General features: G+C 48.6%; 1 protein-coding gene and 1 long non-coding RNA gene across 4 annotated transcripts in view; one reads left to right on the top strand and one right to left on the bottom strand.

The window, feature by feature from the left end:
- The window catches only part of LOC112241718 (ankyrin repeat and IBR domain-containing protein 1-like), a 60,592-nt gene that overhangs the window by 29,755 nt on the left and 5,837 nt on the right, over positions 1 to 25,000 (bottom strand). The window contains exons 1-5 of one of the 3 annotated variants that reach the window (XM_042316894.1): positions 24,913 to 25,000; positions 23,036 to 23,317; positions 9,032 to 9,332; positions 2,142 to 2,318; positions 1,249 to 1,366 (exon numbers count right to left, since the gene is read on the bottom strand). The exon at positions 24,913 to 25,000 is cut by the window's right edge and continues 40 nt beyond it. In XM_042316894.1, coding sequence (XP_042172828.1) covers positions 1,249 to 1,366; positions 2,142 to 2,318; positions 9,032 to 9,332; positions 23,036 to 23,223 — 784 coding nt within the window. In that variant the 5' untranslated portion in view covers positions 23,224 to 23,317; positions 24,913 to 25,000. Of the gene's footprint in view, positions 1 to 1,248; positions 1,367 to 2,141; positions 2,319 to 9,031; positions 9,333 to 23,035; positions 23,318 to 24,912 lie in introns of those variants that run through there. The other 2 variants (XM_042316893.1, XM_042316895.1) reach the window with 2 other exon arrangements.
- Positions 6,112 to 7,227, top strand: LOC121845460. Its single transcript, XR_006082568.1, has 4 exons — positions 6,112 to 6,144; positions 6,539 to 6,670; positions 6,991 to 7,040; positions 7,164 to 7,227. It is a non-coding gene; the product is annotated as an uncharacterized LOC121845460 (long non-coding RNA).

Genomic DNA, 25,000 nt, shown 5'->3' with positions numbered 1-25,000 from the left:
GCAGGTTCTCTAGGCCCCAGTCTACAGCAGGTTCTCTAGGCCCCAGTCTACAGCAGGTTCTCTGTCCCAGTCTACAGCAGGTTCTCTAGGCCCCAGTCTACAGCAGGTTCTCTAGGCCCCAGTCTACAGCAGGTTCTCTAGGCCCCAGTCTACAGCAGGTTCTCTAGGTCCCAGTCTACAGCAGGTTCTCTAGGTCCCAGTCTACAGCAGGTTCTCTAGGCCCCAGTCTACAGCAGGTTCTCTAGGCCCCAGTCTACAGCAGGTTCTCTAGGCCCCAGTTCTAGGCCCCAGTCTAGCAGGTTCTCTAGGCCCCAGTCTACAGCAGGTTCTCTAGGTCCCAGTCTACAGCAGGTTCTCTAGGTCCCAGTCTACAGCAGGTTCTCTAGGTCCCAGTCTACAGCAGGTTCTCTAGGTCCCAGTCTACAGCAGGTTCCCTCTGTCCCAGTCTACAGCAGGTTCTCTAGGTCCCAGTCTACAGCAGGTTCCCTCTGTCCCAGTCTACAGCAGGTTCTCTAGGCCCCAGTCTACAGCAGGTTCTCTAGGCCCCAGTCTACAGCAGGTTCTCTAGGTCCCAGTCTACAGCAGGTTCTCTAGGTCCCAGTCTACAGCAGGTTCTCTAGGTCCCAGTCTAGAGCAGGTTCTCTAGGCCCCAGTCTACAGCAGGTTCCCTCTGTCCCAGTCTACAGCAGGTTCCCTCTGTCCCAGTCTACAGCAGGTTCTCTAGGTCCCAGTCTACAGCAGGTTCTCTCTCTCCCAGTCCCAGTCTAGTCAGCAGGTTCTCTCTCTACAGCAGGTTCTCCTCTCCCAGTCTACAGCAGGTTCTCTCTCTCCCAGTCTACAGCAGGTTCTCTCTCTCCCAGTCTACAGCAGGTTCTCTCTCTCTCCCAGTCTACAGCAGGTTCTCTCTCTCTCCCAGTCTACAGCAGGTTCTCTCTCTCCCAGTCTACAGCAGGTTCTCTAGGTCCCAGTCAACAGCAGGTTCTCTAGGTCCCAGGTTCTCTAGGTCCCAGGAGGATCCTAGTACCTACTGAGTCAACGTGTGGGGGTAAAGGTTAGTCGAGGTCATTTGCAAAGTGACCAGGCATTGATAATAAACAGCGAGTAGCAGCAGGGTAAAAACAAAGGAAGTAAGGAAGGAAGTAAGTAGGTAGGTAGGTAGTTAGGTAGGTAGGTAGGTAGGTAGGTAGGTAGGTAGGTAGGTAGGTAGGTAGGTAGGTAGGACGGTAGGTAGGTAGGTGTGGTCCATACCATGTGCTCTAAGCAGAGCCTCAGCAGTAAAGAGAGGGGTCTGCAGCATGTCTGCCGTCTCCACTATCAGCATGTCCTTCAGGCGACGCAGCTCCTGAGGCCTCAGACCCTCGTATAGCTGGAGGGAGAGAGAGAGAGAGAACGAGAGACAGACAGACACAGAGAGAGAGAGACAGGCAGACAGAGAGAGAAAGACACAGACAGACACAGTGAGAGAGAGACGAGAGAGAGAGAGAAAGACACAGACAGAGAGACAGAGTGGAGAGACGAGAGAGAGAGAGAGAGAGAGACAGACAGACACAGAGAGAGAGACAGAGAGAGAAAGACACAGACAGAGAGACGAGAGACAGACAGACAGAGAGAGAGACAGAGAGAGAAAGACACAGACAGAGAGACGAGAGACAGACAGACAAGAGAGAGAGACACCGAGTGGAGAGACGAGAGACAGACAGACGAGAGAGACAGAGAGCAGGACAGTCACATGCATGGGACTCCAACACTAATAATGTTTCTATAGTGTGGCCAATAGCCCAGCAGCTGACAGTTCTGCCTGGCTGTTCAAGTGGTCAGCTCATTTCCTACAACAACATTGGACTGCAGTCAAAGACTGTATTGAAAAATACCTTCTCTATGCCTTCTGGGGCCAGACTGACGACATGGTGTGGTAACTACACTACAGTAGGGATATCTAGTATCTAGCCTACCTCTCTGTGGTCCAGAGCAGTGTACTCTGCCTCTATGCCTTCTGGGGCCAGACTGGAGACATGGTGAGGTATCTAGCCTACCTCTCTGTGGCCCAGAGCAGTGTACTCTGCCTCTATGCCTTCTGGGACCAGACTGAAGACATGGTGAGGTAACTACACTACAGTAGGGATATCTAGTATCTAGCCTACCTCTCTGTGGTCCAGAGCAGTATACTCTGCCTCTATGCTCTCTGGGGCCAGACTGAAGACCATCCGAGACTCCAGGCTGAGGGCCAGCTCCTTGTGATGCTGCTTCTCTGCACAGTCACACGGCGTCTCACGGTCCTCATTCTCCGCAAACAGGTCCGCTTCCTTATTTACTAGAATCTAGAAGGAGGACAGAGGAGAGAGAGAGGGGCCAGACTGAGGTGAGAGAGGAGAGAGAGCCTACCCCTCTGTGGCCCAGAGCAGTGTACTCTGCCTCTATGAGAGAGAGAGAGAGAGAGAGAGCAGAGAGAGAGACTGAGAGAGAGAGAGAGAGAGCAGAGAGAGAGAAGAGAGACTCCAGGCTGAGGAGAGAGAGAGAGAGAGAGGTCCGAGAGAGGAGGAGAGAGAGAGAGAGAGAGAGGAGAGAGAGAGAGAGAGAGAGAGAGAGGAGAGAGAGAGAGAGAGAGAAGAGAGAGAGAGAGAGAGAGAGAGAGAGAGGAGAGAGAGAGAGAGAGAGAGAGAGAGGAGAGAGAGAGAGAGAGAGAGAGAGAGAGAGAGAGAGGAGAGAGAGAGAGAGAGCGAGAGAGGAGAGAGATAGACAGAGAGAGAGAGAGAGAGGAGAGAGAGAGAAGAGGAGAGAGAGGAGTGAGAGAGGAGAGAGAGAGAAGAGGAGAGAGAGAGAGAGAGAGAAAGAGAGAGAGAGAGAGAAGAGGAGAGAGAGGAGCGAGAGGAGAGAGAGACAGAGAGAAGAGACATGGCATTCATTGGAAAGAGAGAATAGTCAACGAGGTGGGGTTTCTCTTACCTAGGAACCAGAGGGAGAGGAGAGTCACTGTTCACAGGTAACTGTCAAAATAAAGGAAACACCAACATAAAGTGTTTTAATTGGGCGTTGGGCCACCGCCAGCCTCCAGAACACCTTCAATGCACCTTGGGATAGATTCTACAAGTGTCTGGAACTCTATTGGAGGAAGTGTCTGGAACTCTATTGGAGGAAGTGTCTGGAACTCTATTGGAGGAAGTGTCTGGAACTCTATTGGAGGAAGTGTCTGGAACTCTATTGGAGGAAGTGTCTGGAACTCTATTGGAGGAAGTGTCTGGGAACTCTATTGGAGGAAGTGTCTGGAACTCTATTGGAGGAAGTGTCTGGAACTCTATTGGAGGAAGTGTCTGGAACTCTATTGGAGGAAGTGTCTGGAACTCTATTGGAGGAAGTGTCTGGAACTCTATTGGAGGAAGTGTCTGGAACTCTATTGGAGGAAGTGTCTGGAACTCTATTGGAGGAAGTGTCTGGAACTCTATTGGAGGAAGTGTCTGGAACTCTATTGGAGGAAGTGTCTGGAACTCTATTGGAGGAAGTGTCTGGAACTCTATTGGAGGAAGTGTCTGGAACTCTATTGGAGGAAGTGTCTGGAACTCTATTGGAGGAAGTGTCTGGAACTCTATTGGAGGAAGTGTCTGGAACTCTATTGGAGGAAGTGTCTGGAACTCTATTGGAGGAAGTGTCTGGAACTCTATTGGAGGAAGTGTCTGGAACTCTATTGGAGGAAGTGTCTGGAACTCTATTGGAGGAAGTGTCTGGAACTCTATTGGAGGAAGTGTCTGGAACTCTATTGGAGGAAGTGTCTGGAACTCTATTGGAGGAAGTGTCTGGAACTCTATTGGAGGAAGTGTCTGGAACTCTATTGGAGGAAGTGTCTGGAACTCTATTGGAGGAAGTGTCTGGAACTCTATTGGAGGAAGTGTCTGGAACTCTATTGGAGGAAGTGTCTGGAACTCTATTGGAGGAAGTGTCTGGAACTCTATTGGAAGAAGTGTCTGGAACTCTATTGGAGGAAGTGTCTGGAACTCTATTGGAGGAAGTGTCTGGAACTCTATTGGAGGAAGTGTCTGGAACTCTATTGGAGGGATGCGACACCATTCTTCCACGAGAAAATTCCATAATTTGTTGTTTTGTCGACGGTGGTGGAAAACGGACGTCTCAGGCGCCGCTCAAGAATCTCCAATAAACGTTCAATTGAGTTGGTTCAACTGGTGACAGGCGGCCACCACGGCATATGGTTCACATCGTATTCATGCTCATCAAACCATTCAGTGATCACTCGTGTCCTCTGGATTGGGGGCATTGTCATTCTACGGGGACATAGCCATGGGAGACAACATAATGGCCTGCCTAGCATTTTTATACCTGACCCTAAGCATGATGGGAAGTGTGGAAGCAGCTACTTTCAATATACTTTATAACCTCATTTAGTGTTTCCTTTATCTTGGCAGTTACCTGTATATGAGATGTTAAGAGGAAAATCAACAAGACAGATGTTCCTTGTTGTGAAATCTGATCAGATCTACAGAGGTGCCCAGGACAGGGCTCCCCAACCCTGTTCCTGGTGAACTACCATCCTATAGGTTCAGTCCACGCCTGTTCCTGGAGAACTACAGTCCTATAGGTTCACTCCACGCCTGTTCCTGGAGAACTACCATCCTATAGGTTCACTCCAACCCTGTTCCTGTAGAGCTACCCTCCTATAGGTTCACTCCAAGCCTGTTCCTGGAGAACTACCCTCCTATAGGTTCACTCTAACCCTGTTCCTGGAGAACTACCATCCTATAGGTTCTCTCCAATCCTGTTCCTGTAGAACGACCCTCCTATAGGTTCACTCCAACCCTGTTCCTGGAGAACTACCCTCCTATAGGTTCACTCCAAGCCTGTTCCTGTAGAACTACCCTCCTATAGGTTCACTCCAAGCCTGTTCCTGGAGAACTACCCTCCTATAGGTTCACTCCAAGCCTGTTCCTGGAGAACTACCCTCCTATAGGTTCACTCCAAGCCTGTTCCTGGAGAACTACCTATAGGTTCACTCTAACCCTGTTCCTATAACTTCCCTCACTATAGGTTCACTTCAAGCCTGTTCCTGTAGAGATAACCCTCCTATAGGTTCACTCCAAGCCTGTTCCTGGAGAACTACTACCCTCCTATAGGTTCACTCCAAGCCTGTTCCTGGAGAACTACCCTCCTATAGGTTCACTCCAACCTGTTCCTGTTCCTGGAGAACTACCCTCCTATAGGTTCACTCCAAGCCTGTTCTGGAGAACCTATAGGTTCACTCCAACCCTGTTCCTGGAGAACTACCATCCTATAGGTTCACTCCAACCCTGTTCCTGGAGAACTACCCTCCTATAGGTTCACTCCAACCCTGTTCCTGGAGAACTTCCCTCCTATAGGTTCACTTCAAGCCTAATCTAGCACACCTGATTCTAATAATTAGCAGGTTTTTTTTTTTTAATCAGGTTGGAGTGAAAACCTACAGGAGGGTAGCTCTCCTGGAACAGGGTTGGAGAGCCCTGGCTTGGGAAAGGGGATTTAGGAAACAAGTGTCTATGGGATAGGGCTATGGGAAGTGCCTACAGGTTAGGGCTGTGGTAGGGCTATGGGAAGTGCCTATGTGGTAGGGCTATGGGAAGTGCCTACAGGTTAGGGCTGTGGTAGGGCTATGGGAAGTGCCTATGTGGTAGGGCTATGGGAAGTGCCTACAGGGAAGTGGGGTTGGTAGGGCTATGGGAAGTGCCTATGTGGTAGGGCTATGGGAAGTGTCTAAGGTTAGGAAGCTGTGGTAGGGCTATAGGAAGTGCCTACGGGTTAGGGCTATGTGGTAGGGCTATGGGAAGTGCCTACGGGTTAGGGTTATGTGGTAGGGCTATGGGAAGTGCCTACGGGTTAGGGTTATGGGGTAGGGCTATGGGAAGTGCCTAGGGCTATGAAAGTGTCTATGGGTGTCTAGGGGCAGGGCTGTGGTGTCTAAGGCTAGGGCTATGAGAAGTGTCTAAGGGGCGGGTTGGGTCTATGGGTAGGGCTATGGGAAGTGTCTAAGGGGGCTTAGGGCTATATGTCTAAGGTAGGGCTATGGGAAGTGCCTAAGGGGCAGGGCTATGAGAAGTGTCTATGGGGGCAGGGCTAGGTCTAAGGGGCAGGGCTGTCTGAGAAGTGTCTAAGGGGCAGGGCTATGAGGTGTTAGGGCTATGGGAAGTGTCTAAGGGGCAGGGCTATGGGAAGTGTCTAAGGGGCAGGGGAAGTGTCTATGGGGCAGGGCTATGGGAAGGGCAGGGGAAGTAGTGTGTCTAAGGGGGGCAGGGCTATGAGAAGTGTCTAAGGGCTATGGGGCAGGGCTATGGGGCAGGGCTATGAGAAGTGTCTAAGGTGTCTAAGGGGGGCAGGGCTATGAGAAGTGTCTAAGGGGGCAGGGCTATGAGAAGTGTCTAAGGGGCTAGGGCTGTCTAAGGGAAGGGTCTAAGGGGGGCAGGGCTATGAGAAGTGTCTAAGGGGCAGGGCTATGAGAAGTGTCTAAGGGGCAGGGCTATGAGAAGTGTCTAAGGGGGGCAGGGCTATGAGAAGTGTCTATGAGAAGTGTCTAAGGGGCAGGGCTATGAGAAGTGTCTAAGGGGCAGGGCTATGAGAAGTGTCTAAGGGGCAGGGCTATGAGAAGTGTCTAAGGGGCAGGGCTATGAGAAGTGTCTAAGGGGCAGGGCTATGAGAAGTGTCTAAGGGGGGCAGGGCTATGAGAAGTGTCTAAGGGGCAGGGCTATGGGAAGTGTCTAAGGGGCAGGGCTATGAGAAGTGTCTAAGGGGCAGGGCTATGGGAAGTGTCTAAGGGGCAGGGCTATGAGAAGTGTCTAAGGGGCAGGGCTATGAGAAGTGTCTAAGGGGCAGGGCTATGAGAAGTGTCTAGGGGCAGGGCTAAGTGTCTAAGGGGCAGGGCTATGGGGTTTAAGGGGCAGGGCTATGAGAAGTGTCTAAGGGGCAGGGCTATGGGGTGTCTAGGGGCTATGAGAAGTGTCTAAGGGGCAGGGCTATGAGGTGTCTAAGGGGCAGGGCTATGAGAAGTGTCTAAGGGGCAGGGCTATGAGGTGTCTAGGGGCAGGGCTATGGGGTAGCTATGAGAAGTGTCTAAGGGGCAGGGCTATGGAAGTGTCTAGGGCTATGAGAAGTGTCTAAGGGGCAGGGCTATGTGGGGGGGGCAGGGCTATGAGAAGTGTCTAAGGGGCAGGGCTATGAGAAGTGTCTAAGGGGCAGGGCTATGGGAAGTGTCTAAGGGGCAGGGCTATGAGAAGTGTCTAAGGGGCAGGGCTATGGAAGTGTCTAAGGGGCAGGGCTATGAGAAGTGTCTAAGGGGCAGGGCTATGGGTGTCTAAGGGGCAGGGCTATGAGAAGTGTCTAAGGGGGGCAGGGCTATGAGAAGTGTCTAAGGGGCAGGGCTATGAGAAGTGTCTAAGGGGCAGGGCTATGGGAAGTGTCTAAGGGCTATGAGGAAGTGTCTAAGGGGCATAGGGCTATGGGCTATGGGAAGTGTCTAAGGGGCAGGGCTATGAGAAGTGTCTAAGGGGCAGGGCTATGAGAAGTGTCTAAGGGGCAGGGCTATGAGAAGTGTCTAAGGGGCAGGGCTATGAGAAGTGTCTAAGGGGCAGGGCTATGGGTCTATGGGGCAGGGCTATGAGGTAGGGCTATGAGAAGTGTCTAAGGGGCAGGGCTATGGGGTGTCTAAGGGGCTATGAGAAGTGTCTAAGGGGCAGGGCTAAGGGGCAGGGCTATGAGTGTCTATGGGGCAGGGCTATGGGTCTAAGGGGCAGGGCTATGAGAAGTGTCTAAGGGGCAGGGCTATGAGAAGTGTCTAAGGGGCAGGGCTATGAGAAGTGTCTAAGGGGCAGGGCTATGAGAAGTGTCTAAGGGGCAGGGCTATGAGAAGTGTCTAAGGGGCAGGGCTATGAGAAGTGTCTAAGGGGCAGGGGCTATGGGCTATGGGCTATGGTGTCTAAGGGCTATGAGAAGTGTCTAAGGGGCAGGGCTATGGGGCAGGGCTATGAAAGTGTCTAAGGGGCAGGGCTATGAGAAGTGTCTAAGGGGCAGGGCTATGAGGGCTATGAGAGAAGTGTCTAAGGGGCAGGGCTATGAGAAGTGTCTAAGGGGTGGGCTATGGGAAGTGTCTATGGGGCAGGGCTATGAGAAGTGTCTATGGGGCAGGGCTATGAGAAGTGTCTAAGGGGCAGGGCTATGGGTGTCTAGGGGCTATGAGCTATGAGAAGTGTCTAAGGGGCAGGGCTATGAGAAGTGTCTAAGGGGCAGGGCTATGGGTGTCTAGGGGGCAGGGCTATGAGAAGTGTCTAAGGGGCAGGGCTATGAGAAGTGTCTAAGGGGCAGGGCTATGGGGGCAGGGCTATGTGTCTAAGGGGCAGGGCTAGGGCTATGTGTCTAAGGGGCAGGGCTATGAGAAGTGTCTAAGGGGCAGGGCTATGAGGGGGCTGGAAAGTGTCTAAGGGGCAGGGCTATGAGAAGTGTCTAAGGGGCAGGGCTATGAGGAAGTGTCTAAGGGGCAGGGCTATGGGAAGTGTCTAGGGGCAGGGCTATGAGAAGTGTCTAAGGGGCAGGGCTATGAGAAGTGTCTAAGGGGGGCTATGGGAAAGGGCAGGGCTGTCTGAGGGCTAAGTGTCTAAGGGGCAGGGCTATGGGGCTATGAGAAAGTGTCTAAGGGGCAGGGCTATGAGAAGTGTCTAAGGGGGCAGGGCTATGGGAAGTGTCTAAGGGGCAGGGCTATGGGAAGTGTCTAAGGGGCAGGGCTATGGGAAGTGTCTATGGGGCAGGGCTATGAGGAGTGTCTAAGGGGCAGGGCTATGGAAGTGTCTAAGGGCTATGGGAAGGTGTGTCTATGGGGCAGGGCTATGGGAAGTGTCTAAGGGGCAGGGCTATGGGAAGTGTCTATGGGGCAGGGCTATGGGGCAGGGCTATGAAGTGTCTAAGGGGCAGGGCTATGGGAAGTGTCTATGGGGCAGGGCTATGAGAAGTGTTTAAGGGGCAGGGCTATGGGAAGTGTCTATGGGGCAGGGCTATGGGAAGGGGTTCGCACCTCAACACACTTCTTCAACCCCGAGGCGGCTGCGTAGTGCAGCGATGTATTCTTCTTATTGTCAGTGGAGTTGACGTTGGCGTTCTCATACTCTCCCTGGTCCAGCTTGGCTCCGGTCCATTTCAGGATGATCTGGAGACACTCTGCCCTCTTCATCTCGTCCAGCTCGGGTCGGGCCAGCCGCGGCTGCAGAGGCCCCTCCCCCATTAGGATCTGGGGGCCCATACAGAGGAGATGGAGGGACGTCTCATTGTGAACGTTACGCTTGTTGGGGTTGCCGTCCTTACTGAAGAGAAAGGACCTGGTGGAGAGGGGGGACATGGTTTACTTGGTACTTATGACCGTTTTGAAAATTTCACCATCACCCTTAAAGGGATTGTTCAGGATTTTGGCAATGAGGCTCTATATCTACTTCCCCAGATTCAGATGAACTTGTGGTTACCATTTTTTTTTTATGTCTCTCCATCCAGTATGAAGGAAGTTAGAGGTAGTTTCACTTTCCAATGCTAACTAGTGTTAGCGCAATGGCTGGAAGTCTATGGGAACGGCTAGCATATTAGCCGTTCCCATAGACTTCAAGTCATTGCGCTAACACTAGTTAGCACTGGAAAGTGAAACTGTTAGCGCAATGACTTGAAGTCTATGGGAATGGCTAACATGCTAGCCGTTCCCATAGACTTCCAGTTATTGCGCTAACACTAGTTAGCATTGGAAAGTGAAACTACCTCTAACTTCCTTCATACTGGATGGAGAGACATAAAAAAGATATTCACAAGTTTCTCACACTCTGGGGGAGTCCCGAACTATCCCTTTAAGTACAAGTACATAGTGAGTAACTCAGACTATTTTACTATAGTGAAGTAATATTTGATGTGTATATACAGTATATATATATACAGTGGGGCAAAAAGGTATTTAGTCAGCCACCAATTGTGCAAGTTCTCCCACTTAAAAAGATGAGAGAGGCCTGTAATTTTCATCATAGGTACACTTCAACTATGACAGACAAAATGAGAGAATTCTTTTTCCAGAAAATCACATTGTAGGATTTTTTATGAATTTATTTGCAAATTATTTATTTGCAAACACACACACACACACACACACACACACACACACACACACACACACACGTAAATAAGACTAGCCTATTAAAATCTTTATCTGACTCCATAATGAAGAATAGCAATATACAAAAGACTACAGTTTTATTTGACCTTTAATTTGACCTTTATTTAACCAGGTAGGCACGTTGAGAACAAGTTCTCATTTACTGCCACCTGGCCAAGATCACGCAAAGCAGTGTCGACACAAACAACAACAACAGAGTTACACATGGAGTAAAACAAACGTACAGTCAATAATACAGTAGTTGAGTTACAGCAACAGACCATAAAGAAATGTCTGAACCGAATTCTACATACAAGTATATTTAATGACTTTGTCAAATGAATGGATTTACATACAAGGCTTAAAGCTTCACTTACAAAGCGTTTTAACAAGCATTACAAGGCTTTATTCTAAGCATGGTCAGAGAGAGCTGAGGAATGCCAGGGCCCAGAGGTCACGGGAGAGATGAAGAAACCATGGCTCGTGCCACAGCCCAGAGGTCATGTGAGAGATGAAGAAACCATGGCTCGTGCCAGGGCCCAGAGGTCATGGGAGAGATGAAGAAACCAGAGGTCATGGGAGAGATGAAGAAACCAGGGTCATGGCCCAGAGGTCATGGGAGATGAAGAAACCATGGCTCGTGCCAGGGCCCAGAGGTCATGGGAGAGATGAAGAAACCATGGCTCGTGCCAGGGCCCAGAGGTCATGGGGGAGAGATGAAGAAACCATGGCTCGTGCCACGCCCAGAGGTCACGGGAGAGATGAAGAAACCATGGCTCGTGCCAGGGCCCAGAGGTCATGGGAGAGATGAAGAAACCATGGCTCGTGCCAGGGCCCAGAGGTCATGGGAGAGATGAAGAAACCATGGCTCGTGCCAGGGCCCAGAGGTCATGGGAGAGATGAAGAAACCATGGCTCGTGCCAGGGCCCAGAGGTCACGGGAGAGATGAAGAAACCATGGCTCGTGCCAGGGCCCAGAGGTCACGTGGCCAGGGCCCAGAGGTCATGGGAGAGATGAAGAAACCATGGCTCGTGTCACGGCCCAGAGGTCATGGAAGAGATGAAGAAACCATGGCTCGTGTCACGGCCCAGAGGTCATGGGAGAGATGAAGAAACCATGGCTCGTGCCAGGGCCCAGAGGTCACGGGAGAGATGAAGAAACCATGGCTCGTGCCAGGGCCCAGAGGTCACGGGAGAGATGAAGAAACCATGGCTCGTGCCACGGCCCAGAGGTCATGGGAGAGATGAAGAAACCATGGCTCGTGCCACGGCCCAGAGGTCATGGGAGAGAAAAATAATGAGTGTTGGTTTCTCACCACAGCAAGTCAGGAACATAAGAGAAAGAACAATGAATCTAAGACACCTTCATAACATCTGAGTTGTTTGGATTCAAATTCTGACTTGTTGACCAATAGTATTACTGTAAAAGTTAACCTCAGATATCAGACCAATAGGATGTAACCTCAGCTCCTCAGAGGGGGTTGGAGAGATCAACACAGAGAATGCTGAATTCCTAAGAGAACGCAGAGAATGCTGAATTCCTAAGAGAACGAAGAGAATGTTGAATTCCTAAGAGAACGAAGAGAATGTTGAATTCCTAAGAGAACAAAGAGAATGTTGAATTCCTAAGAGAACGCAGAGAATGCTGAATTCCTAAGAGAACGCAGAGAATGCTGACTTCCTAAGAGAACGCAGAGAATGCTGACTTCCTAAGAGAACGCAGAGAATGCTGAATTCCTAAGAACGCAGAGAATGCTGAATTCCTAAGAGAACACAGAGAATGTTGAATTCCTAAGAGAACGAAGAGAATGTTGAATTCCTAAGAGAACGCAGAGAATGCTGAATTCCTAAGAGAACGAAGAGAATGTTGAATTCCTAAGAGAACGCAGAGAATGCTGAATTCCTAAGAGAACGCAGAGAATGCTGAATTCCTAAGAGAACGCAGAGAATGCTGAATTCCTAAGAGAACGCAGAGAATGCTGAATTCCTAAGAGAACGCAGAGAATGTTGAATTCCTAAGAGAACAAAGAGAATGCTGAATTCCTAAGAGAACAAAGAGAATGTTGAATTCCTAAGAGAACAAAGAGAATGTTGAATTCCTAAGAGAACACAGAGAATGCTGAAATCCTAAAAGAACACAGCTTGTTATTACAAGCCTAAATAAGCTCAAAGAGTAAATATTTTCTTAACAAGTCACATAAGTTGCAATTTCAAGCACAAAGACGAGGGAGCTTTTCCAATGCCTTGTAAAACACGTAGGACTACGAACCAGCAGAGTCAACATGTAGGCCTACGGACCAGCAGAGTCAACATGTAGGCCTACGGACCAGCAGAGTCAACATGTAGGTCTACGGACCAGCAGAGTCAACATGTAGGCCTACGGACCAGCAGAGTCAACATGTAGGCCTACGGACCAGCAGAGTCAACATGTAGGCCTACGGACCAGCAGAGTCCACATGTAGGCCTACGGACCAGCAGAGTCAACATGTAGGCCTACGGAACAGCAGAGTCAACATGTAGGCCTACGGACCAGCAGAGACCACATGTAGGCCTACGGACCAGCAGAATCAACATGTAGGTCCTACGGACCAGCAGAGTCAACATGTAGGCCTATGGACTAGCAGAGTCCTAACATGTCAGGCCTACGGACCAGCAGAGTCAACATGTATGTAGGTCAACATGTAGGCCTACGGACCAGCAGAGTCAACATGTAGGCCTACGGACCAGCAGAGAGTCAACATGTAGGCCTACGGACCAGCAGAGTCAACATGTAGGCCTACGGACCAGCAGAGTCAACATGTAGGCCTACGGACCAGCAGAGTCAACATGTAGGCCTACGGACCAGCAGAGTCAACATGTAGGTCTACGAATCAGCAGAGTCAACATGTAGGCCTACGGACCAGCAGAGTCAACATGTAGGCCTACGGACCAGCAGAGTCAACATGTAGGCCTACGAACCAGCAGAGTCAACATGTAGGTCTACGAACCAGCAGAGTCAACATGTAGGCCTACGAATCAGCAGAGTCAACATGTAGGCCTACGAATCAGCAGAGTCAACATGTAGGCCTACGGACCAGCAGAGTCAACATGTAGGCCTACGGACCAGCAGAGTCAACATGTAGGTCTACGAATCAGCAGAGTCAACATGTAGGACTACGAATCAGCAGAGTCAACATGTAGGTCTACGGACCAGCAGAGTCAACATGTAGGCCTACGGACCAGCAGAGTCAACATGTAGGCCAGCAGAGTCAACATGTAGGCCTACGACCAGCAGAGTCAACATGTAGGCCTACGAACCAGCAGAGTCAACATGTAGGCCTACGAACCAGCAGAGTCAACATGTAGGCCTACGGACCAGCAGAGTCAACATGTAGGCCTACGAATCAGCAGAGTCAACATGTAGGCCTACGAATCAGCAGAGTCAACATGTAGGCAGAGTCAACATGTAGGCCTACGGACCAGCAGAGTCAACATGTAGGCCTACGCAGAGTCAACATGCAGAGTCAACATGTAGGCCTACGGACCAGCAGAGTCAACATGTAGGCCTACGAACCAGCAGAGTCAACATGTAGGCCTACGGACCAGCAGAGTCAACATGTAGGCCTACGGACCAGCAGAGTCAACATGTAGGCCTACGAATCAGCAGAGTCAACATGTAGGCCTACGGACCAGCAGAGTCAACATGTAGGCCTACGGACCAGCAGAGTCAACATGTAGGCCTACGGACCAGCAGAGTCAACATGTAGGCCTACGGACCAGCAGAGTCAACATGTAGGCCTACGGACCAGCAGAGTCAACATGTAGGCCTACGGACCAGCAGAGTCAACATGTAGGCCTACGGACCAGCAGAGTCAACATGTAGGCCGAACCAGCAGGGCCTACCAGCAGAGTCAACATGTAGGCCTACGGACCAGCAGAGTCAACATGTAGGCCTACGGACCAGCAGAGTCAACATGTAGGCCTACGGAGAGTCCAGCAGAGTCAACATGTAGGCCTACGGACCAGCAGAGTCAACATGTAGGCCTACGGACCAGCAGAGTCAACATGTAGGCCTACGGACCAGCAGAGTCAACATGTAGGCCTACGGACCAGCAGAGTCAACATGTAGGTCTACGGACCAGCAGAGTCAACATGTAGGCCTACGGACCAGCAGAGTCAACATGTAGGCCTACGGACCAGCAGAGTCAACATGTAGGCCTACGGACCAGCAGAGTCAACATGTAGGCCTACGGACCACTGGAGACGAAGCAAATTAACATTGGCTTTTTTCTGAGCACATTCCACCAAATAATTTTCCTGTATTTAAATATATTAAAAAGGTGACAGGGGTAGAAATGGCTTATTTGGTTGAGATATTACTTACCAAAGCAGAGCCGTTTTATCGAGGTACAAATATCCTGTGCTTTTTAATTGTTTCATTGCCAGTAGGCGTATACAGGCGACATCGTAACCGCGAAGCGCATATTGGGGCTCAGCCAGGACTGTTACTTTAGTAACTGAATGAAAACATTTTAAATAATGTGATTTAACCGATTGATGTAGGGGGAAAATAGAAAGCAAAAAAAATGCTAAAATTATGTTAGATTTTTTTTTTTATATACAGATTTAATCATGTAGTATTAAGGTCTAGTGAATATTTCTCAGTATCTACTTGAGAGCTACTCATTGACGGCCCCCTGAGCTACCAGACACAGTTTTCTACTGTGGTACAACCTTTGGTAAGCTGATGGAAGGCTACTCTTGAGTCAATGGGAGAATCTCAAATGCATTCTCAAAACCCATTGGATGTGAAGGCCAGAGGTCCCTTCCTTCTGACCTTTCTCTTCCAGGACGTGAGCAAATTGAGATTCTCCCACTGACTCCACAGTAGCCTTCCAGAGACTGTGGACACAGAGAAACCGCAGCCCGTAACTCATCATGGTTCGGCAAAGTGAAATATCAATTTGTTCGTGGTTCACGGGGGCGTCGGTCAGAGGAGCAGTCCTGTGGGAACAGTTAACAAACAAGATGGCGGTTGTTCTCCACAGTAATGGTTAGGCCAGGGGCTACTGTCAACTCCACTGTTGTTACGATGAAAACACGCTTATCTGACTTTAACCGCTTGACTCGTTTATCCTCTGTACGGTCTAAAAAACCCCCCTCATGTCCACAGTGATAACCAACCACCGTCTACACAGGACCACGGCCACTAGTATCGATGACAAATAACAGCATAGAATTAAACGTCTCTCTGAGCGTGTGATGAACTCAAAAAAGAATGCTGATGCAGGAGTACACACAGCTACTCTGACAGGCTCAGCCAATAACATCAAGTCTGTGTATGTAGGAGGCGTGGTCAAAAGAAGTATACTACGTAGAGGATAGGAAGCAATTTGAGACACATCCACAAGTAACAATGACAGTATGATGAAGAACGCGGGGAAAATGAAGAGTCTCCGTGTCAATGTAGTTCGCTGCATGTTGTCCTAGAGAAAACACACACGCCCTATTAAACCTTCATATAATGTATAGCACTAAGTAGTAGTTACGTAGCAGCTAAGTAGTAGCTAAGTAGTAGCTAAGTAGTAGCTAAGTAGTAGCTAAGTAGTAGCTAAGTAGTAGCTAAGTAGCAGCTAAGTAGTAGCTAAGTAGCAGCTAAGTAGTAGCTAAGTAGTAGCTAAGTAGTAGCTAAGTAGCAGCTAAGTAGTAGCTAAGTAGTAGCTAAGTAGTAGCTTTCTAGAAACTGGTACCCTGATACAGAACTACATCCTGTTGAAATCCTTCAGGAATGCCTCGTGTACTTCCTTTGTTTTAAATGTAATGGAATATTATTTAACTCGGCAAGTCAGTTAAGAACAAATTTTTATTTACAATGACGGCTTACCGGGGAACAGTGGGTTAACAGCCTTGTTCAGGGGGGCAGAATGACACATTTATACCTTGTCAGCTCGGGGGATTCGATCTAGCAACCTTTCGGTAAACTGGCCCAACGCTCTAACCACTAGGCTCCCTGCCCAACGCTCTAACCACTAGGCTACCTGCCCAACGCTCTAACCACCAGGCTACCTGCCCAACGCTCTAACCACTAGGTTACCATGCCAACCCCTCTAACCACTAGGCTACCTGCCCAACGCTCTAACCACTAGGCTACCTGCCCAACGCTCTAACCACTAGGCTACCTGCCCAACGCTCTAACCACTAGGCTACCTGCCCAACGCTCTCTAACCACTAGGCTACCTGCCCAACGCCCCACTAGGTTACCATGCCGACCCCTCTAACCACTAGGTTACCATGCCACCCTCTAACCACTAGGCTACCTGCCCAACGCTCTAACCACTAGGCTACCATGCCCAACCCTCTAACCACTAGGCTACCTGCCCAACGCTCTAACCACTAGGCTACCTGCCCAACGCTCTAACCACTAGGTTACCATGCCCACCCCTCTAACCACTAGGCTACCTGCCCAACGCTCTAACCACTAGGTTACCATGCCGCCCAACCACTCTAACCACTAGGCTACCTGCCCAACACTCTAACCACTAGGTTACCTGCCCAACGCTCTAACCACTAGGCTACCTGCCCACCCCTCTAACCACTAGGCTCCTGCCCAACGCTCTAACCACTAGGCTACCTGCCCAACGCTCAAACCGCTAGGCTACCTGCCCAACGCTCTAACCACTAGGCTACCTGTCCAACGCTCTAACCGCTAGGCTACCTGCCCAACGCTCTAACCACTAGGCTACCTGCCCAACGCTCTAACCACTAGGCTACCTGCCCAACGCTCTAACCACTAGGCTACCTGCCCAACGCTCTAACCACTAGGTTACCATGCCGACCCCTCTAACCACTAGGCTACCTGCCCAACGCTCTAACCACTAGGTTACCATGCCGACCCCTCTAACCACTAGGCTACCTGCCCAGCGCTCTAACCACTAGGCTACCTGCCCAACGCTCTAACCACTAGGCTACCTGCCCAACGCTCTAACCACTAGGCTACCTGCCCAACGCTCTAACCACTAGGCTACCTGCCCAACGCTCTAACCACTAGGCTACCTGCCCACCTGGCAACGCTCTAACCACTAGGCTACCTGCCCACCCCTCTAACCACTAGGCTACCTGCCCAACGCTCTAACCACTAGGCTACCTGCCAACGCTCTAACCACTAGGCTACCTGCCCAACGCTCTAACCACTAGGCTACCTGCCCACCCTCCCACTAGGCGCTCTAACCACTAGGCTACCTGCCCAACACTCTAACCACTGGCTACCTGCCCAACGCTCTAACCACTAGGTTACCATGCCCAACACCCCTCTAACCACTAGGCTACCTGCCCAACGCTCTAACCACTAGGCTACCTGCCCAACGCTCTAACCACTAGGCTACCTGCCCAACGCTCTAACCACTAGGTTACCATGCCCAACCCTCTAACCACTAGGCTACCTGCCCAACGCTCTAACCACTAGGCTACCTGCCCAACGCTCTAACCACTAGGCTACCTGCCCAACGCTCTAACCACTAGGCTACCTGCCCAACGCTCTAACCACTAGGCTACCATGCCCAACACCCCTCTAACCACTAGGCTACCTGCCCAACGCTCTAACCACTAGGCTACCATGCCCACCCTCTAACCACTAGGCTACCTGCCCAACGCTCTAACCACTAGGCTACCTGCCCAACGCTCTAACCACTAGGCTACCTGCCCAACCACTAGGCTACCTGCCCAACACTCTAACCACTAGGCTACCATGCCCCTATTTGAACAGGCTGGGTTACTAACCACTCTAACCTTGGCTACCACCTGCCCAAATCATTTAACCACTGGCTTACCAATGCAACAAGGAAGGAAGGATGAATTTCTAACAACCAGAGTCCCACTAGGCTTGCCCAGACTGGAGGAACCACTAGGCTACCTGGAGCCCTACCAGTCACTCCCTAGTTTCAGTAGGATGTCTAATGTATTGTAACAGAGTCCCTAGTGTTAGAGACTAGAGGAACTAGTCACTAGGTGTCACTCCCTGTTTCCAGTAGGATGTCTAGCGTATTGTAACAGAGTCCCTAGTGTTAGAGACTAGGCTACCTGCCCAACTAGGTAGTGGAGCCCTACAGTCCAAATAGTCACTCCTGTTTCAGTAGGATGTCTAACGTATTGTAACAGAGTCCCTAGTGTTAGAGACTAGAGGAACTAGTAGTGGAGCCCTACAGTCCAGGTAGTCACTCCCTGTTTCAGTAGGATGTCTAACGTATTGTAACAGAGTCCCTAGTGGTAGAGACTAGAGGAACTAGTAGTGGAGCCCTACAGTCCAGGTAGTCACTCCCTGTTTCAGTAGGATGTCTAATGTATTGTAACAGAGTCCCTAGTGTTAGAGACTAGAGGAACTAGTAGTGGAGCCCTACAGTCCAGGTAGTCACTCCCTGTTTCAGTAGGATGTCTAACGTATTGTAACAGAGTCCCTAGTGGTAGAGACTAGAGGAACTAGTAGTGGAGCCCTACAGTCCAGGTAGTCACTCCCTGTTTCAGTAGGATGTCTAACGTATTGTAACAGAGTCCCTAGTGTTAGAGACTAGAGGAACTAGTAGTGGAGCCCTACAGTCCAGGTAGTCACTCTCTGTTTCAGTAGGATGTCTAATGTACTGTAACAGAGTCCCTAGTGTTAGAGACTAGAGGAACTAGTAGTGGAGCCCTACAGTCCAGGTAGTCACTCCCTGTTTCAGTAGGATGTCTAACGTATTGTAACAGAGTCCCTAGTGTTAGAGACTAGAGGAACTAGTAGTGGAGCCCTACAGTCCAGGTAGTCACTCTCTGTTTCAGTAGGATGTCTAATGTACTGTAACAGAGTCCCTAGTGTTAGAGACTAGAGGAACTAGTAGTGGAGCCCTACAGTCCAGGTAGTCACTCCCTGTTTCAGTAGGATGTCTTCTGTTTGGTGCCTAATGAACTGGCTGTATAGGTGTCGGTGTCCTGCTATAGAACTACAGCGGTAGAGAGTGAAGGAGGCTTGTAGCTCAGTCTCAGGGTGGAACGTTCCTGTGACGTGTCTAACAGATGGTTCCTAGCAGGGGCAGATGGGACAGAGAGACACACAACACTCTTCCCCCCCATCCTGGGCACAGAGAGCAGGGAATAGCTGCTACCGCATAGGCTTTACACAACTAAAAGGTGTTTTACACAACTAAAAGGTGTTTTATACAACTAAAAGGTGTTTTATACAACTAAAAGGTGTTTTACACAACTAAAAGGTGTTTTATACAACTAAAAGGTGTTTTACACAACTAAAAGGTGTTTTATACAACTAAAAGGTGTTTTATACAACTAAAAGGTGTTTTATACAACTAAAAGGTGTTTTATACAACTAAAAGGTGTTTTACACAACTAAAAGGTGTTTTACACAACTAAAGGGTGTTTTATACAACTAAAAGGTGTTTTTTACACAACTAAAAGGTGTTTTTTACACAACTAAAAGGTGTTTTACACAACTAAAAGGTACACAACTAAAGGGTGCTTTATATAGTTAAAAAGGTGTTTTACACAACTAAAAGGTGCTTTATATAGTTAAAAAGGTGTTTTATACAACTAAAAGGTGTTTTATACAATTAAAAGGTGTTTTTTTACACAACTAAAAGGTGTTTTACACAACTAAAGGGTGTTTTATACAACTAAAAGGTGTTTTATACAATTAAAAGGTGTTTTTTACACAACTAAAAGGTGTTTTACACAACTAAAGGGTGTTTTATACAACTAAAAGGTGTTTTATACAGTTAAAAAGGTGTTTTACACAACTAAAAGGTGTTTTACACAACTAAAAGGTGTTTTATACAACTAAAAGGTGTTTTACACAACTAAAAGGTGTTTTATACAACTAAAAGGTGTTTTACACAACTAAAAGGTGCTTTATACAACTAAAAGGTGTTTTACACAACTAAAAGGTGTTTTACACAGCATAACCATAGTGGTGAATAACTCCCATTTGAAAAGCCATTGAAAACAAAAAGGGAAAAACAATCCCCATTTCTAATACTTGACAAGTCATCTTTTAAAAACGAACCGCTTAATTTAATCACTTTTTTATTTTTTTTAAAGCATGTTTTCATCTGTCTGTGCTTTGTTTGTGTGCAACTCGCTGCCACCATTTTGTCCTTAAGGGGATAATAAAAACCAACTGAATGTCATTTCCAAGTCGTCACGGTAACCTAAATGCTACTATCTCATCTGACTGGCTGTTGCTGGATAAATAAAACAAGTTTAAACAAACGGTTAGATAAATAGATTGAATTAGTGGTGAAACCAAAACAGGCCGTTTGTTGCTGGGTCCAGATAAAAGACATTCAGGACGATGTCTGCCTGGGTAATCTATGATAGAACACTCACCAGTGTCCTGCCTGGGTAATCTATGATAGAACCCTCACCCGTGTGCAGCCTGGGTAATCTATAATAGAACCCTCACCAGTGTGCAGCCTGGGTAATCTATGATAGAACCCTCACCAGTGTCCTGCCTGGGTAATCTATGATAGAACCCTCACCAGTGTGCAGCCTGGGTAATCTATGATAGAACCCTCACCAGTGTCCTGCCTGGGTAATCTATGATAGAACCCTCACCAGTGTCCTGCCTGGGTAATCTATGATAGGACACTGGTGAGGGTTCTGCCTGGGTAATCTATGATAGAACCCTCACCAGTGTCCTGCCTGGGTAATCTATGATAGAACCCTCACCAGTGTGCAGCCTGGGTAATCTATGATAGAACCCTCACCAGTGTCCTGCCTGGGTAATCTATGATAGAACCCTCACCAGTGTCCTGCCTGGGTAATCTATGATAGAACCCTCACCAGTGTCCTGCCTGGGTAATCTATGATAGAACCCTCACCAGTGTCCAGCCTGGGTAATCTATGATAGAACCCTCCCAGTGTCCTGCCTGGGTAATCTATGATAGAACCCTCACCAGTGTGCAGCCTGGGTGTCCTGTCCTGCCTGGGTAATCTATGATAGAACCCTCACCAGTGTCCTGCCTGGGTAATCTATGATAGAACCCTCACCAGTGTCCTGCCTGGGTAATCTATGATAGAACACTCACCAGTGTCCTGCCTGGGTAATCTATGATAGAACCCTCACCAGTGTCCTGCCTGGGTAATCTATGATAGAACCCTCACCAGTGTCCTGCCTGGGTAATCTATGATAGAACCCTCACCAGTGTCCTGCCTGGGTAATCTATGATAGAACCCTCACCAGTGTCCTGCCTGGGTAATCTATGATAGAACCCACCAGTGTCCACCAGTAATGGGTAATCTATGATAGAACCCTCACCAGTGTCCTGCCTGGGTAATCTATGATAGAACCCTCACCAGTGTCCTGCCTGGGTAATCTATGATAGAACCCTCACCAGTGTCCTGCCTGGGTAATCTATGAACCCTCACCAGTGTCCTGCCTGGGTAATCTATGATAGAACCCTCACCAGTGTCCTGCCTGGGTAATCTATGATAGAACACTCACCAGTGTCCTGCCTGGGTAATCTATGATAGAACCCTCACCAGTGTCCTGCCTGGGTAATCTATGATAGAACCCTCACCAGTGTCCTGCCTGGGTAATCTATGATAGAACACTCACCAGTGTCCTGCCTGGGTAATCTATGATAGAACCCTCACCAGTGTCCTGCCTGGGTAATCTATGATAGAACCCTCACCAGTGTCCTGCCTGGGTAATCTATGATAGAACACAACTTGATTTCAGCAGCAGGTCCTTTTTTTCCACCATAACAGATGTATTATTTGACTAAAAACATTCATTTCAGACCTTGCTTCCATTTGTATACAATCACATATAAACGAGTATGTGGAGACCCTTTCAAATTAGTGGATTCGGCTATTTCAGCCACACCCGTTGCTGACAGGTGTATAAAAATCGAGCACACCGCCATGCAATCTCCATAGACAAACATTGTCAGTAGAATGGCTTTACTAAAGAGCTCAGTGACTTTCAACGTGGCACCGTCATAGGATGCCGCCTTTCCAACAAGTCAGTTTGTCACATTTCTGCCCTGCTAGAGTTGCCCCGATCAACTGTAAATGCTGTTATTGTGAAGTGGAAACGTCTAGGAGCAACAACGTCTCAGCCTCGAAGTGGTAGGCCACACAACCTCAGAGAATGGGACCGCCGAGTGCTGAAGCGCGTAAAAATCATCTGTCCTCGGTCGCAACACTCACTACCAAGTTCCAAACTGCCTCGGGAAGCAACGTCAGCACAATAACTGTTCGTTGGAAGTTTCATGAAATGAGTTTCCATGGCCAAGCAAGCCGCACACAAGCCTAAGATCACCATTCGCAACGCCAAGCGTCGGCTGGAGTGGTGTAAAGCTCGCCGCCATTGGTCTCTGGAGCAGTGGAAACGCGTTCTCTGGAGTGATGAATCACCCTTCACCATCTGGCAATCCGACGGACAAATTTCAGCGTGACAATGCCGCCCCCCCCCCCCGTGCACAAAGCGAGATCCATACAGAAATGGTTTTGTCGAGATCGGTGTGGAAGAACTTGACTGGTCTGCACACAGCCCTGACCTCAACCCCATCGAACACCTTTGGGCTGAATTGGAACGTGAACCGCGAGCCAGGCCTAATCGCCCCCTCAGCAATGTTCCAACGTGAGTAGGGGTTCTAAAACTTTTGCCCGGTAGTGTATATATTGTTTCTTTTGCTCAGAAAACTTGGGACGGCCAAATAAAATCACGTTATGAAACCTTGCTATAACCCCATCACACAGAGGGAAGCACATTTTCAGTCTCTCTGGTAAATATATATTTTCTCCCCCAGGTTCTTTCCACAGTTTTCCATATTATTAAACACATTTCATGACTCACAATGTCAGATGACTTCATACAGTTAGATGGGCCAGAGGGTCAGGTAACACTGAGACGTACGAGTCATGTCCTCACCTGATGAGTCGTGTCATGGCGTGCCTGGCGGCGTAGTGCAGAGGAGTGTTATGTTGGTAGGGTTCGCCATATGAAGTGTTGGGGTCCAGGCTCTCTTTAAACTGGGGGCTCCCCTCATACAGCTGATAGGCCAGACCCTCGTCACCGTTGATCAGAGCCTTGCGGAATTTAGTGGCTGTGTTCCCCATCGCCCCTCAGATTCTACCAGGAGGAGCTTCAACCTGAAGGCGTTTGGTGATATTTCAACCTGACCAACTGCAGAAGGACAGCATATTGATGCTCCTGAGGGCAGACAGAGAGGATGGAGAGGAAATTACAGCTAACGAAATGGAACTGGGCCTAAGGACAGACAGAGAGGAAATTACAGCCAAAGAAATGGAACTGGGCCTAAGGACAGACAGAGAGGAAATTACAGCCAAAGAAATGGAACTGGGCCTAAGGACAGACAGAGAGGATAGAAATTAAATTACAGCCAAAGAAATGGAACTGGGCCTAAGGACAGACAGAGAGGATAGAGAGGAAATTACAACCAAAGAAATGGAACTGGGCCTAAGGACAGACAGAGAGGATAGAGAGGAAATTACAGCCAAAGAAATGGAACTGGGCCTAAGGACAGACAGAGAGGAAATTACAGCCAAAGAAATGGAACTGGGCCTAAGGACAGACAGAGAGGATAGAGAGGAAATTACAACCAAAGAAATGGAACTGGGCCTAAGGACAGACAGAGAGGAAATTACAGCCAAAGAAATGGAACTGGGCCTAAGGACAGACAGAGAGGAAATTACAGCCAAAGAAATGGAACTGGGCCAAAGGACAGACAGGACAGACAGAGAGGATAGAAATTACAGCCAAAGAAATGGAACTGGGCCTAAGGACAGACAGAGAGGAAATTACAGCCAAAGAAATGGAACTGGGCCTAAGGACAGACAGAGAGGAAATTACAGCCAAAGAAATGGAACTGGGCCTAAGGACAGACAGAGAGGAAATTACAGCCAAAGAAATGGAACTGGGCCTAAGGACAGACAGAGAGGAAATTACAACCAAAGAAATGGACTGGGCCTTCAGCCAAAGGAAGATTACAATCCAAAGAAATGAACTGGGCCTAATGTACTGAATCACATTCAGGAGGGTGTAATGTACTGAATCACATTCAGGAGGGTGTAGATTCAGGAGGGTGTAATGTACTGAATCAGAATCACATTCAGGAGGGTGTAATTACAACATTCAGGAGGGTGTAATGTACTGAATCACATTCAGGAGGGTGTAATGTACTGAATCACATTCAGGAGGGTGTAATGTACTGAATCACATTCAGGAGGGTGTAATGTACTGAATCACATTCAGGAGGGTGTAATGTACTGAATCACATTCAGGAGGGTGTAATGTACTGAATCACATTCAGGAGGGTGTAATGTACTGAATCACATTCAGGAGGGTGTAATGTACTGAATCACATTCCTTTAATCTACATGATTCCTTTACTCAGAGAGGTATATTATGTTTTAGGCTATATATTTATGTCTTTACATTCCACAACATTGGTCTCTACTGAACGCGACCCAGATTTCAACAAGGCAACAACAACAGGATGTCTCAAACCAAATATAGGTTAATATTATGTTTTAGGCTATACATTTATGTCTTTACATTCCACAACATTGGTCTCTACTGAACGCGACCCAGATTTCAACAAGGCAACAACAACAACAACAACAACAGGATGTCTCAAACCAAATATAGGTTAATCAGAAGAGAAAAAAAATGGCTTTAGCCAAGACTGTCACATTTCAACTGTCATTCTGATTTATCCTAACAACAAGCTTTTCTACTGACACCAAACACAACCTTGTTGAATCCTACAAAACCAGCCTACTTACCAACAGAAACCAAGGGGAGAAGAGTAGCCTAACTGAGTAACTGCAAGCCCAAACCACAAAAGCCCAAAACTGAGGAGGAGGAGAGGCT

Source organism: Oncorhynchus tshawytscha, unplaced genomic scaffold (assembly GCF_018296145.1).
Source record: "Oncorhynchus tshawytscha isolate Ot180627B unplaced genomic scaffold, Otsh_v2.0 Un_contig_4095_pilon_pilon, whole genome shotgun sequence".
Classification (NCBI taxonomy): Eukaryota; Metazoa; Chordata; class Actinopteri; order Salmoniformes; family Salmonidae; genus Oncorhynchus; species Oncorhynchus tshawytscha.
Note: the sequence above shows the minus strand (reverse complement) of the source record. Positions and strands in the feature narration are given on the sequence as shown.